This window comes from Eubalaena glacialis, chromosome 2 (genome assembly GCF_028564815.1).
Source record: "Eubalaena glacialis isolate mEubGla1 chromosome 2, mEubGla1.1.hap2.+ XY, whole genome shotgun sequence".
NCBI lineage: Eukaryota > Metazoa > Chordata > Mammalia > Artiodactyla > Balaenidae > Eubalaena > Eubalaena glacialis.
The window spans coordinates 73799448-73814886 of record NC_083717.1 but is presented as its reverse complement, the minus strand read 5'-3'; the positions used below and the strand labels follow the sequence as shown (position 1 = coordinate 73814886).

The 15439-nt window shown below is 33.6% G+C and overlaps 1 protein-coding gene across 1 annotated transcript in view; it reads right to left on the bottom strand.

Moving 5' to 3' along the window:
* Positions 1 to 15439, bottom strand: part of VPS13C (vacuolar protein sorting 13 homolog C) — a 181271-nt gene that overhangs the window by 102970 nt on the left and 62862 nt on the right. The window contains exons 17-25 of the mRNA XM_061180247.1: positions 11252 to 11394; positions 10210 to 10402; positions 8870 to 8984; positions 8151 to 8287; positions 7064 to 7187; positions 5586 to 5703; positions 2775 to 2904; positions 1888 to 1966; positions 1083 to 1222 (exon numbers count right to left, since the gene is read on the bottom strand). Coding sequence (XP_061036230.1) covers positions 1083 to 1222; positions 1888 to 1966; positions 2775 to 2904; positions 5586 to 5703; positions 7064 to 7187; positions 8151 to 8287; positions 8870 to 8984; positions 10210 to 10402; positions 11252 to 11394 — 1179 coding nt within the window. The remainder of the gene's footprint in view (positions 1 to 1082; positions 1223 to 1887; positions 1967 to 2774; positions 2905 to 5585; positions 5704 to 7063; positions 7188 to 8150; positions 8288 to 8869; positions 8985 to 10209; positions 10403 to 11251; positions 11395 to 15439) is intronic.

The following is a 15439-nucleotide window of genomic DNA, read 5'->3' as shown; positions in this document are numbered from 1 at the left end:
AATACCTGCACGCCACAACTATAGAGAAGCCTGCGTGCCACAACAAAAGATCCCGCATACCACAACTAAGACCCAACGCAGTCAAAAAAATAAATAAATATTTTTTTAAAAAAAGATTAAAAATAGTATCACTCTAGCTACTGTGTGGAGAACAGAGTACATGATGGAAGCAGAGAGACGGGGGGCTATTGCAATAGTCCAAGCAAGAGATGATGGTGATGTGGACAGTGCAATAGCTGTGGAAGGAAAGAGCAATCATTTGAATACATTTTGAAGGTAAAGTCAAGGGGTTTTCTGATAGATGAGAGTATGAGTGAAAGAGAGAAGTCAAAGAAGTCTAAACATGGAGACATATCTTTCTTTAAACAAATACCAATAATACTTAGATATAAAGCAGTCAATAAGAAATACCTCCTTTTTATACCTTTTGTGTTTTATTCCAAAGCAATGCATATTCATTTAAAAATTTTTTAATATCTATAAAAGCAAACAGGCAGAAATGAAAAACTATAATCCCACCACATAGAGATGAACACTGTCATTTATTAAAAAAAAGTGTGTATGTGTGTGTTCATTTTCTAAATGGAATCATAATAGCCTTGGAATTGTAATCGCTTTTTTTTCCCCCAAATAAAGATATGCGGTGACCATCTCTCCATGTCGATGTTTTCTTTTACTACTACCGGACTTTTAATGGCTGTAAAAGCCATGTTGCAAATTTAGGCTGCTTACATTTTTCTAAATTATAAACATGACAATAAACTATATTATTTGGCTTAAAAGTTGAAAAATATTAAAGTAAACATGTCACAGAAATTTTCTACAGAAAAGAAAATCCTAATTAAGGGTCTCGAGCTTGTCCAGAATAGATCAGATATACCACAGATCACACTTATATCAGTTTTTACAAAATAACATTTCATTTTCTTAGAAGTATGTGTGTGTGGGGAGGAGGGGTGGCAGTAGGGAAGATAGAGTACCACATTTTAAATATACTTAACGTTTGGGTCTAGCATGAGACGGTTTATAAGGACAGCAGTAACAAGAATATATTTATTTATGGACAATACAAATATACATACCTCTTTAACTTCAAACTTCAGTAGAAGATGAATGAGCTCCTCATTTGGGGCCTCAGCAACCTTTTTTATGTCTGACCCTTTCATACTTTTACCAGTCTGTGTGTCTCCATCCTCAGCATCAAAATACTCATCATCAGACTCTAAAGGAAGAAGACAATTGACTTGAGAGAACGTCCATCGAAAACTGCATAAAACACTCAAACTGAAATCTCTCAAAAGTAAAATTCATTTATTAGACATAACCTTCATATTCAGAATCAGAATATAGCTTCTTTCTGAGTCCCACACAGTGACTCAACCCGGCATGGGATAATCATATATAAAATCAAACTGCCCTTCTATTTTCTTCTTCAACAATTCTGATTGTTTTTCATTTTAGTTTATTCATTCAATTTTCAATAAAATATTTACTGGGTATCATCTATCACATATCCATCTGTACCAGCCACTAAGGACACCAGGGTGACCAGGACAGACATTATCCTTGTCCTCATAAAGTTTACATTCTAGTTCAAAATCAAAAAAGATCAGTTAGACCAGAGATAGAGAAAAGAATCAAGTAGAGATCAGGGCAAGAAAAAGCAGCTTATTTAGAATCTTAAACACTGTCCATCACAAAAATACTTTTATTCAAACAAAGAAACTTGGCCTTAAATAAAAATAAATGACTCGAAGTCTCACTGTTGGCTAGTAGCACAACCGGAAATAAAGCCAGTAAATTACTATAACACTTTCACAATTCCTTTATTTTCTGAAAAGTTTATCTCTAGGTTTGGTTTAATAAAGAACATTTTACCTTCCTCACCTGATTCCACTCCATCTAGCAACAGTGGCGTACCAAGTAGGCCTTTTGTCCTAGCTGGTGTAATAGGAATTGAGGATACCTAGAAAATAATACAAAAAGTTTTCTAAACATACTAATTTAGCAGGATTAAATGTACATAAATGAGAGAAATACTGAAAAAGTAATAGAGGATAGAGAGAGATGGAAAGACACATACACAGCACACAAATCTTCCAACAAAGAACGTTATGCAATCACCTAAGTAATGGCTGGCTGGAGTTTACTTATTAAGACCACCACCTGCATTTACAAGGGCAGAACCATGTACAACTCTAGTAGGTAAGTCTACCTATCATTGTGTGGCATTCAGTTGCTGTCTATTACAATATTAATTATACATCTTTTTGACAGGTTCCTGGAAAATGGTATCAACATTAGTTGGCTCTCTCAAATTTCATTTCAAAGTAAATGGAAGTCCGACATTTATGTTGTAAAGATCAATTCCAAGTAAAGTGATCTAGAACTTTTAAGTCTAACATATAAGAAAATTTTATAATGATCATTATATTTTGCAACATTTTAAAGATTTGTATATTTAGCTTTATTTAAAACACATTTCCTAAATTTGAAAAACATTTTTCCTTTCATTTATGTATCTTTCTTTCCGTTATTCCCTATAACAGACTTTCTACCACCACTCCAAAATGACAATAGGCTACAGTCTTTATTTATTCAATGCCATATGCAGTTCTGTACAGAATCAACCACATTAAACCTCAAAAATGTATCAAATAAATGAAACTGGCCCTAAACAATATTGAAAAACAAAACAGCTCACAAAAAGACGAAAAAAACTCACCATATATACAAATATAAAGATATTTAGCATTTTTATTATCTCCATTTACCTGTCTCTCTGGAGACTGTGCAGATGATTTCTGTGGCAAGGGTATACTGTTAATCAAACGGAGCATGTCTTTCATCTTCTGATCAGAAATTCTCACGTGCATCAGAGGAAGCCCTCCAGATACTTTAAATCTAAAAACATAATTAATTCAACTATAAGGTTTCAAGGTCCAGCTTCTCTATATTATGGAGGTGGGGAAGGGAATGGAGAAGAGACTACATTCTGGGGTCAAAGTTACTTTGGATATGTTTTAATCTAATTACATTAATGCCTCAACATTGTCAGGGAACGGGAAGCTCCATGTAAGCCAAGTTTTGTATCCTTCTTAAGCAGCCAAACCTTAAGTTAACTAATTTTTAGGAAGATATTTTCAAATACAAATTATCTATGTTTTAAAACCTAAAACACTATACATAACATTTCCTGGTATCAAAGATTTCTCATTCTAAACATCAAAGAGTATCTACCCCATCATTCTCTATCCCCTCACCTCCCATTATTTCCTTTCATAGCATTTGTCAGCACCTGACATAGCATACGTATACTTGTTTACTTTATGTCTCCTCTGGTTAAAATATAAGCTCCATGAGAAGGGTATCTGTTTTATTCACTGCTGAATCACTGTTGTGCTTTCATCAGGTGCTTACTTTTCAGCACGTGCTTCTCTTCTGCTTCCCTATTACACCTAACTGCCTGGGTTTGCTTGTCCTAATAACTTTGTGGCAGCTATCTGCTGCTCATAAAGCTCTTTCAGGTTGTTTATCTTTGACTTCCTAACTAAGCTGTGAACAGCTCAAGTTGACAGATGCCTAACTACTAAATGAAGAATGATTTTTCTGTATAATGCAACCACTAATGTTCAAAAGAGGCCAGTTAGCTGTTCCTACCTCAAAGGATTGAACTTTCTGTGAAAGTACTCTGTAAATTGAAAAGCACTGTAAAAATGTGAGATGCTTCTTTATTAATTATTTCTGAAACATTGCATAAAACTAATATCATCCCAAATAGAGGGACTAGATAAACCCTCCCAACTAAAATAACTAAAAAAATGGACAAAATATGTGAAACAACTGTTTCAAAGACACTGGACATCAGTCAACAAAGGAAAGTTGAAAGATGGGAAACAAATGACTAAAGTCGTACAAATACCCAGTCTACTGACTGAAGAGTTTCAAAATGTGCAGGGTACAGTTAAGCAGCATTTCAAGGGAAATTTAAAGCACTAAATGCCTGTATTAGAAAAGAAGAAACGTCTCAATTGAATGGTCTCAGCTTCCATCTTAAGAAACTAGGAGAGTAAAACAAATGAAACCCAAAGTAAGCAAAACAAAAAAGCAATACTGTATGTGAGAGTGGAAATCAACAAAATAAAAAACAAATACAATAGAGAAAACATTTGAAACCAAAAGCTGATTCTTTCAGAAGATCAACAAAATTGATAAACCTCTAACCATACTGATCAGAAAAAAAAGAGAAAAGGCACAAGTTACTAATATCAAGAGTGAGAGAAATAGCAACACTACAAATTCTCCAGTTATTAAAAAGGTAAGATGGAAATATTATGAACAATTTTAAAACAATAAACTCAACAACTAAGACATGAAAGACTAACTTTTTCATTGCAATGCGAACTACCAAAGATCACTCAAAAAACAGATAATCTGAACAGCCCTATATGTATTAAAGAAATTGAATTTAAGTTAAAGAAACTTAATTTGTAGTTAAAAACACTCCCCCAAAAAAGAAAACTCCAGGCCCAGGTGGCTTCACGGGCAAATCCTACCAAACATATAAGGAGGAAAAAATACCAATTCTACACAACTTCCCTCTATGAAGCCTGATACATTGATGCTAAAACAAGAAAATAAAAGCACAGATCAATATCCCTCATAAACAGAAATATAAGGTTTTAAAACTTCATAACAAAATTTTAGCAAGCCAAATCCAACGTTTTAGAAGAATAATACATTACTACTAAAAGAGGTTTATCTAGTAATGCACGGTTGGTTTAACTATTCATTAACTCCAACTGTTAAGAGTATCAATGAACTAAAGATACACACACATGAATAAATCTCAAATCAATTATACTGAATGAAAGAAGTCAAAAAAAAAGAATTACAACTCTATGATTTTATTTATATAAAATTCTAGAAAACTCTAACAAACCTTTAGTGTCTGCAAGCAGATCAATGTTGCCTGGGGACTGAGGGGAGAGGAGTTAGCAGGTAGGGATGTGAGGGAGAGAATACAACGGGACACAAGGACTTTTGAGGATGATGGAGGTGTTCATTATCTTGACTGTGGTGATGGTTTCATAGATAAATACTTATGTGAAAACTTATCAAAATGTACACTTTAAACAAACGTAGCTTATTAAATGTCAATAATACTTCAACAAGGCTGTTTTTAAGAAGGCAGCAGATAATTTCATAATTACTACTTAAATTCAAAATTCAGTTTCTACTTTCTATTCCCTTAGATTATTCTCAAGATTTTATATGGTTTCATAATCAAAAGAGCCTATAATTTTTGAAGATTTTATATTTCAATATTGAACCTTGAATTCGATCCATTCAAAACAGGGATAACCAACTTTCACAAAATGTAAAAGCCCAAATACTTCTGAAATAAGAGAGTATCATATATAATTCAAATAAACATTTCCTTAAAAATGTATTTCTGCTGTAAGATAATCATTATTTTTTTTCTGTCCTTCAGAAATCTAGCTTTGCTTTCTTAAAATTCAGTAACTGATGCAGATATATTTCACCTTGTTGATTTTATAATATAAAGGAAACTCATACATTACCTAGCCATTCTAATGTCTTTTTCCACCATTGCCTTGGCCAACTCAACATGAATATCCATGGGTTGCAATATATGCATAGTTGATGGATGCTGAAATCGACACTTTTTCCAGTTTTCATCTTAAAAAAATTTTTTTAATTAAATGACTACTTTTTATTTATTAATTAGTTTTAGATTATCAGATGTTCTATGGAAAAGTAACCTATTAGAAAATAATTAACAAATATATTCAATGATACTGACTTTTACTTCTTTCAACATACACGCTAAATGACCTATATTTTTTAACACAGATTGACAAAAGTCAAAGACTATGATATAAAAATAATTCTAAACATTTATTTGAAGAATGTTTTCTAATAACATCTTACATTTTAAAGCAAACAGGGAAAAAAACCTAAGAATTTACTACCTTGATTCCAGAATTAGAGATCAAGGTTGGGGGGTTGCAGTGAAAAAAGGGAAAAAAAGACAAGAAAAAAAGAGGTTTCTGAGGGTCCTAAGTGCAATAATTCTAAAGCAAAAATGAGTTTTATCAAGCAAGATTTTATGACAGAAAAGTGTAACAGTCACTTTTCTTCCAAATAAGAAGGTTCCAAAGACAGACTTCCAATTACTGAAAGAACCCTACACTGATCTTAACTGATGGCAATGAATGAACATCTTTTACTGCTTATAATTCAAACAATTATTATTAAGTATGTACAAAAGAAAAGGCAGCTTTAATGGTCTGTATAGGTACTTCTCTTCAAGGAATTAATAGGCTCAATCTATAAAACTAAGTAGAGCATTATATATTTACATTTTAATAAATCTCATCACTCCCACTACAGTATACACTCTGCACACAGAAACTATGTCCTTTCCTCCAGTGACCTACCACAGAGTGATATACTCAAGGATATTTTGCAAATACTTATTATTGCTTCTAGAAACTAAAGAAATACAGACAACCAACAATCTTCCTTTAAGCAGTAGAAACCACCAAAGCTTTTGGAAAATAATTAAATTCACTACTTTTAGGGTTTAAAGAATATATCCATACTGCTCAGGTATCTAAAAGTAAAAAACATACTACTACTCAAATAAAGACTAGGCTAATAGTAAAATATTTAAAAATAAAGGCAGCAAGGGAAAACAACATTGAGACATCCCAAACACACTGGGACAGAGGAACATGAGCCAACTGCAACTTCTATTCCGTATTCTGGGCAGTTTTATGTCACTTAAAAAAAAAAAAAACGCAATGACTGGACTTAGATTCAAATGGTACTTAGTACCCTAAGATGAACAGCCACATCTCTGTTTGTAAGTGTGACAAAGATTTTCACTGATGGGCTCCTATTTGGTTCTCTTAAGTGACCAACAGTATATGTGTTCAAAATGTTATCAGGGTTGATATACACGTAAACATGCATATCTATTTACCAACGCTACTCATCATAATTTCAAGATCCTGAAAACTGAGCAACAGTTTACCTGATCTTGCAAAGAGTAGTTGCACACTTTTTATTTCCACATCAAACTTGTCATATGCCTTATCCATTATTTCTTCCAGAGATGAATTACTAGTCTTCTGCAAACCTTGATCTTTACTGTTAAGCTGAAATGGAGAAAAACCTTCAATTTTTTTAACAGAAAAATCTTTATATCAACATACTTTAGTTGCGTTTTCTTAAAGCCTAAATAAAATTAAAACATTGCCCTTAATGAATTAGTATTTTGCTTAATTTTCTAATAATTATTAGCAAATATTTTATTAGGAATATACCATTTCAGCATACATCTCTATTACGTTTGGGTAACAGGTGCTCAGCACATTTAAATTAATGACAAGATGAGTTACACAGCTGTCTATCTCAAATAACCCGTCTAGACATGCGACTCTTCCTGGCTCTCAGGAGTTGTCACCACTTGTGGCTCAAGCTTCCCTACCAGCTCTCCTAAACTCTTCACCATGAAACAGAAGATTTTATTCCTTCCTCTCCCCACTATATAACTAGAATTATTAGGCCATTAGAATTCAGCTCCAATCTCAACTTGCTTTTCCCTCTTCCTAAAGGAAACAAGGATCAATTCAGGACTACATTTTTTGAAATCTTCACTTTTTCTCAGAAGATTGGATTTCTAGGAGGTTCAACACCCAAACCCTTAGAGTTCTCGTACTCTACTTAGTTGATGTCAGTGATTTAACAAACATATATTCATATCTGTATAATTTTCTATTCTCAAGACATATAAATTAACAAAGAAAACTATGTAATTAGATTCTGGAAACCTAGGAGTGCTTGAAAACTAGGAGTGCTTCTCTCTAATTAGGAAAAGAAAGCAGTAACCCAGTCCTCAATGTCAAATCATCCACCATTTCAGAAAATGTTAGGTTTTTTTTTTTAATAGCTGTAAAATGCATACAAACTACACAATCTAAGCTAGGCTTGACAAAATGCTAATAAGAAATAAATCTAGGTTTAGTTTAAGTGAACTCTGAGGGAAAAACAGCATACTGTCAGACAGCTAGCTACTAAACTGAGCAAAAATGGGCAGACAGAAATGCATATACACCTACCTGAAATGTACCAAAATCTAAGATGAGAAGATCTGACTTTTCATGGTGGAAACCTGTCTGTGGAACTATTAGATACGAGGGCTTCAGATTTATCCTTAAATCAAGAACTTTTCGGGTTTCAATAATATGTGTAAGTCCTAAAAGAAGAAAAAGAAATGATGAAAGATTATGCAGTCAAATTGAAATATGTAATCATATTATTAACAATGAGAATAAGAATATCACTTGAAAAGTATGTTGGAGAAGTTCTTTTCACAGATTAGATTCTCCATTCAGCATGTAAGGTGAAATTGCATATGGTCAATGAGGAGCAATCATATCGCATAATATAATAAACCCAACACAGCTAGTATTTTAGCCAGAGATAGAAAAATTCATTATTTCTTTAGTTAAGTAACCAGATACAGTAGGTGGCTTAAGATTAGAGGCCATAATGCACAAAAGTATGTATCTTTAAAACTTGATTCACACACAGTATGGTGAACAGTCGCTTAAGAACTGAGACAGGGATGTTTTCCAGCTCAAGTTCACTCTGCAGCACAGGTTCCTGAAGGTAACAGCAGACAGAATCATCTGTGCCCCATATTATTCTCTTTCTCACCCAGTCTGGCAGGTATATTTGAGAAAAAACTACCTACACTATTTTAAACATAGTATTTACATTAGAACAGCAAAAAATTTTGAGAGTTTAGATGACATTTATGCAGTCAATTCTTTACCTGTAGCTGTTCTCTCTTTAATTTCTTCCAGTTTCATCAATGTAGCTGATGTTATTTGCTCAAGATCTAATCCCCTATTTGACTGAAAGAATTCAACCACTGCATTGATGGTTTTCTGTAAAATCATTTAAAATATAAACAAGTTATACAGAGTACTTTCTATATTACAAAATTTAAAGTTTCAGTTTAATTCTAATCAACTCTGGCTCTGAACTGAGGTGGTACCTCCAAAGACAATCCACCCTACTACATCTCCCTCTGGAGTGAAAGGGAACCTGAAAAAAGGTATAGCCCACTTCACTTTATTGGAAAGGCAACAAATGCGTGCATATCGTTAAGGTGACCTTAAGTATGTTCTACGGTATCATGTTGATGTAGCAATGGGGCATTACTTCTAGACTTAGCCTCCAGATTAGAAGGTGAAACTCCACCTCTCTATACTGCAACTGGATTCTCCTGCAGTTTGAAGTTTAGAGAGGAAATAAGAAAGCTGTTCAGTCCTTACCTACACCCAAAACTTGAACTTAAATTCAGACACTTTGCAAGAAAGAATGAGTTCTGGGCATTGGATGTACAATGGTGTGAATGTACTTAACCCTACTGAACTATACACTTAAAAAATGGCTAAGATGGGAAATTATGTTCTATGTATTTTACCAAAATTTAAATTAAAAAAAATTTTTTTTTAAATCACAGAACACCATAAGTTCTGCCTCCCACCCATACTGTGAATTTACTTCTAAACTGTACAGTAAAAATAAGTCAGGGATCTCAATGGCAGAGTGGGGCCAACCTACAAGTGATGGAACGAGTGATGAACCACACCCTTGCTGCTGGCTAGCTCAAGATGAGTTAAGAGAGTCTGAATAAAGATGGAGCTACAGATACAGAACTGGAGCCAGCATTTTCAACAGCAAAGAAATGGCAACGCTTTTTTCTCACGGGAACAGTATCTAAAATTCTTTCATTTGCTGCTAAAGCTCTTTAAACTGGTTCCAAACATTGAAGAGAAAGGGAAAATAAGCAAAAAGAAACTGGAGTAGGAAACTGGTGTGTAATTATTTGTGAATAGTTAGCCGGTATAATAAACACAGATTTCTTTAAGGGTATATTACATTTTTTAAAACTTTAACATAAGCATACAGTAGAAAAAAATCTGTAGCATATGAAAAATCAAAATTAACTGCTAAACATGTACTGCTCTTTAATCAAGAAAAAAGTGTCAGTAAACTGAGCTGCTAAGTAAATTAAGGTTAAATATGAAAAGGAAAAAAGAAGAAAACCATACGTCAGAAGCATAAGACGTGTTTAATAAGGATTCACTTTCTCCTTGTACTCACAGCATCGTAGATGACCTCCACAGGCTGAGACTGAACAACCAGAGTCTGGTCAGCAGTACTATTCTCTGGATTGGTTTCAAATTCAATTTTAAGCAAGGATGATGCAGTATCGCCAATTGAAGCCACAAGTGATGGTATAATATCTTGTTGTCTCAGACCTGTTATATACCAGTGTTCTAATTTTGCTTCCACCCTACAATCCAATGCGGAAAAAAGAAGTATTACAAATAAGATCCCTGTAATATAATAGGTTAAAATACAAATTTCCCTTTTAAAAAACTCCTTTGAGAGCCAGGACCATGCCCATGACCCAGAGTTGAAGTCCAAACTCCGTAGCCTGGCATTTAATTACCCACACAATCTGGGGCTTCTTTCTCTGATTTGGTTTATTTTTTTATTCTCCTTATCCTCATGAAAAATCCACTTTGGCCAACTTCAGAACACTGCAGAACTGCCGCACGAATACATGCTATACTTAACTCATGGAACTCATCTCCCTATTTCATGCCACCCTGCACACTCTCCTCCCTCATCCCTGCATCTGTTGGTCCCTTCCATTCAGTTAGCCTAAGCCCCAAATCTCCAAGCCCAAGTTATTCCCTTCTACAACTGAGCTTGTGTAGCATTAACCCTAAGGTATTTCACATTACAGTACCTTCTTACTTATAAGCTCTCAAATATTATACAGATCTTAAATTAACTTTTTGTTTCCTCTCTTATCAACTACAGTATAAACACCTTGAAAATAGAAAGTTATTGTTTCTATGCATAGCCTTCATAGTAACAAATCTATGAATTAAACAGTACACAAGAAATATTTGTGAAGGAAAAAAGGAAGGGGAGAACAAATGATGAGCTCCTCGTATAGTTCCGTAACAAAACAAACTCTAATATAAAATGACTATCTTCACACACAAAAGGAAAAGAAATTAGAGACAAACTACTATTAATCAGGTTTTTTTACACTAAGTAACACTATATTTTTTTGGCCTGAAGTCAAACTTAGAAATAAAAATTAGAATAACAAGTTTTTAAAACTTACTTAAGTGCTTGTGCTCCTGGTCGCTGAGATACTTGGGTGCCAAGGCCAATTATCTGAATTTTCAGTATTTCTGGAATATTTCTGTTTTCTCTTATTGTAACAGAGGTGCTTACTAACTTCAGTGCCACAATATAAGCAACATACTAAATGAAAGAAAATGGTTAAATTTTAAGTAATTCTTTCATTTCTTCATATTTAAATCTGTTAAATTATAAAATGATCTAAAAAACATATGTTCATTGTAAAAAAAGAACATTAGAAAACTCAATACAAAATTGCTTGCTCAAATAGGACATTTACAAAAGATTCAAAATTAATTTCTCTTAGTTTTAAAGGTAATAAAAATGAAATCTGATAAAATATTTTGTGGTCTAAAGATTCAATTCAGCAGCTTTCACTAAAGCAAATTAATTCAAACCAATCCTCTAGCTCAAAAACTGAACAAAATACAAAGAATATCTGCTTGATGACTTTGGAGAGTTAGTAAGACATTGAGAAAAAAAAATTCTGCCCCCAAAATTGAAAGGTCAAGACTACAGGTAGGACAGGTAACTAGAGAGATGCTTCTCATCAAACCACACAAGAAGAGAGGAAGTAAGGAACAAAGAATCTATGAAAGAGTCAGAAAACAATTAACAAAATGTAAATAGTAAACCCTTATCTCTCAGTAGTTACTTTAAATGTAAATGAATTAAATTCTCCAATCAAGAGACAGAGACTGACAGAATGGATTTTTTTTTTTAAAAAAGATACAATGATCTGCTGCCTACAAGAGACTCACTTTAGCTTTAAGGCCACACACAGACTGAGAGTGAAGGGATGGAAAAAGATATTTCAAGCAAACATTAACCAAAAAAGACAGAGTAGCTATATTTACATCAGAAAAAAAAAATAGACTTTAAGTTAAAAATAGTCAGAAGAGACAAAGAAGGTCATTATATAATGATAAAGGGGTCAATCCATCAAGAAGAGGTAACAACTGTAAATATGTTATGTACCCACTGGAGCACCTAAATGTACAAATCAAATACTAACAGAACCAAAAGAAATAGACAGCAATAAAATATTAGTTGGGGACTCCATTCTCAACAAAAGAGATATTATCCAGACAGAATCAATAAGGAAACAATGGATTTGAATAACACTACATGCCAAATGGACCTAACAGACATAGAGAGAAATTCCACCAAACAGCAGCAGAATAAATACTCTTCTGGAATAAATGGAATATTTTCTAGGATAGATCATACATTAGACCACAAAAAAGTCTCAAAATATTCAAGAAGGTACACATTATATCAAGTGTCTTTCCAATCACAATGAAATGAAACTAGAAATCAGTAATAATAATAAAACTACAAAATTCACAAATACATGGAAATTAAACAACACACTCCTGAACACACTCCTGGATCAAGGAAGAAATCAAAAGGGAAAATAAAAAGTATCATGAGACAAACAAAAATGGGAATACAACATACCAAACTTACTGGATGCAGCAAAAGCAGTTTTAAGAGGAAAGTTTATAGTGATGAACGCCTATATCAAGAAAAAAGAAAGATCTCAAGTAAACAACCTAAATTTACACCTCAGAGAACTATGAAAGAACAAACTAGGCCCAAAGTTAGAAGAATAAAGGAAATAATAAACATTACAGCAGAAATAAATGAAAAAGAGAATACAGCAGAAAAACAGAAACACAATGGAGATTAACAAAACCAACAGTTGGTTCTTTGAAAAGAAAAGCAAAACTGACCAACCTTTAGATAGACTAACCAAAAAAAAGAGACAACACATATAAATAAAATTATAAATTAAATAAGAAACATTACAACTGATACCACAAAAATACCAAAGACCATAAGAGTGATTACTATGAACAGCTATCCATCAACAAATTGGAAAACCTAGAAGAAATTAATAAATTCTGAGAAACATAATCTACCAAGAATGAATCATGAACAGAAAATCTGAATAAACCAATAATGAAGGAGATTGAATGAGTAATTAAAAATATCCCAAGGAAAAAAAGCCCAGGACCAAATGTTTTCACTGGTGAATTCTATCAAACATTTAAAGAATCTACACCAATCCTCTCAAACTCCTCAAAAAAACAGAAGAATAGGAATACTCCCAAACTCATTTTACAAGTCTAGCATTACCCTGATATCAAAGCCAGAAAAGGACACTATGAGAAAAGAAAACTACAGGCCAATATCACTGATAAACACAGACACAAAAATTCTCAACAAAATACTATCAAGCCAAATTCAGCAGCACAGTAAAAAGATCATATACCATAATCAACTAGGATTCATCTCTGGGATGTAAGGATGGTTCAACATACGAAAAGAAATTAATGTAATATATCACATGAATAAAAAGATATAAATCACATGACTATCTCAGTAGATTCAGAAAAAACATTTGACAAAATTCTACATCCATTCACAATAAAAACTCTCAATAAATTGGGTATAGAAGGAATGTACCTCAACATAATAAAGGCCATATATGACAAGCCCACAGCTAACACCATACTCAATGTTGAAAGATAAAAAGTTCTTCCCCAAGATCACGAACAAGACAAGGGTGCCCACTCTCACCACTACCATTAAACATAGCATTTGAAGTCCTAGCCAGAGAAATCGGGCAAGAAAAAGAAACAAAATGTATCCAAATTGGAAAGGAAGAAGGAAAATTGCCTCTCTCTGCACATGATATGTCTTACGTAGAGAAAATCCTAAAGACTCCACCAAAAAAAGTTAGAACTAATGAAAAAATTCAGTAAAGTTGCAGGATACAAAATTAGCATACAAAATCAGTTGTGTTTCTATACACTAATTTGAAGAAAAATTTTAAGCAATCCCATTTACAACAGCAAAAAAACAATAAAATAATTAGGAATAAATTTAACAAAGGAGGTTAAAGATATCTACACTGCAAACTATAAGACACTCATGAAAGAAACTAAAGAAAACATAAACAGAAAAGCTATGCTCTGTTTATTGATTGGAAAAATTAATGCTTTTAAAAACGTACATACTACCCAAAGTAATCTATAGATTCAATGCAATCCCTACAAACTCCAATGGCATTTTGCATGGAACCACAAAAGACCCTGAATAGCAAAAGCAATCTTGACAGGAAAAAAAAAAAAACACAAAGCTAGACTAGGCATAACACTTCCTAATTTCAAACTATATTACAAAGCTACAGAAATCAAAACAATATGGTCCTGGCATTAAAACAGACACACAGACCAACAGAACATAATCGAGAGCACAGACATAAATCCATGCACATATGGTTAATTAATATTTGAAAAAGAAACCAAGAATACTCAATGGAGAAAAGATAGTCTCTTTATTAAATGGTGCGAGAAAAACTGGATATTCAAGTGCAAAAGAATGAAACTGGTCCCCTAACTTTTTTGTTTGTTTTAATTCATTTATTTATGGCTGTGTTGGGTTTTCGTTGCTGCACACAGGCTTTCACTAGTTGTGGCGAGTGGGGGCTACTCTTCCTTGCAGTGCGCAGGTTTCTTATTGCGATGGCTTCTGTTGCAGAGCATGGGCTCTAGGCACGTGGGCTTCAGTAGTTGTGGCACATGGGCTCAGTAGTTGTGGCTCACAGGCTCTAGAGCACAGGATCAGTAGCTGTGGTGCACGGGTTTAGTTGCTCCGCAGCATGTGGGATCTTCCCAGACCAGGGATCGAACCTGTGTCCCCTGCATTGGCAGGTGGATTCTTAACCACTGCACCACCAGGGAAGTCCCTGGCCCCCTATCTTACACCACTCACAAAAATTAACTAGAAATGGGTTAACGACTTAAATGTAAGACCTGAAGCCATAACTCCTAGAAGAAAACACAGGGAAAAAGTTCCCTGACAGCAGTCTTGGCAATGATTTTATGGATTTGACACTGAAAGCAGAAGCAAGAAAAGCAAAAATAAATAAGCAGGACAACATCAAACTAAAAAGCTTCTGCATAGAAAAGGAAGCAACAAAATGAAAAGGCAACATACAGAATGGGAGAAAATATTTGCAAACCACATATCTGATAAGGGGTTAATAAGAAAAATATAAAAGGAACTCATACAACTCAATAGCAAAAAACAATAATAATAATAATAATCCAATTAAAAATTGGGTGAAGGACCTGAATAGATATTTTTCCAAAGAGGA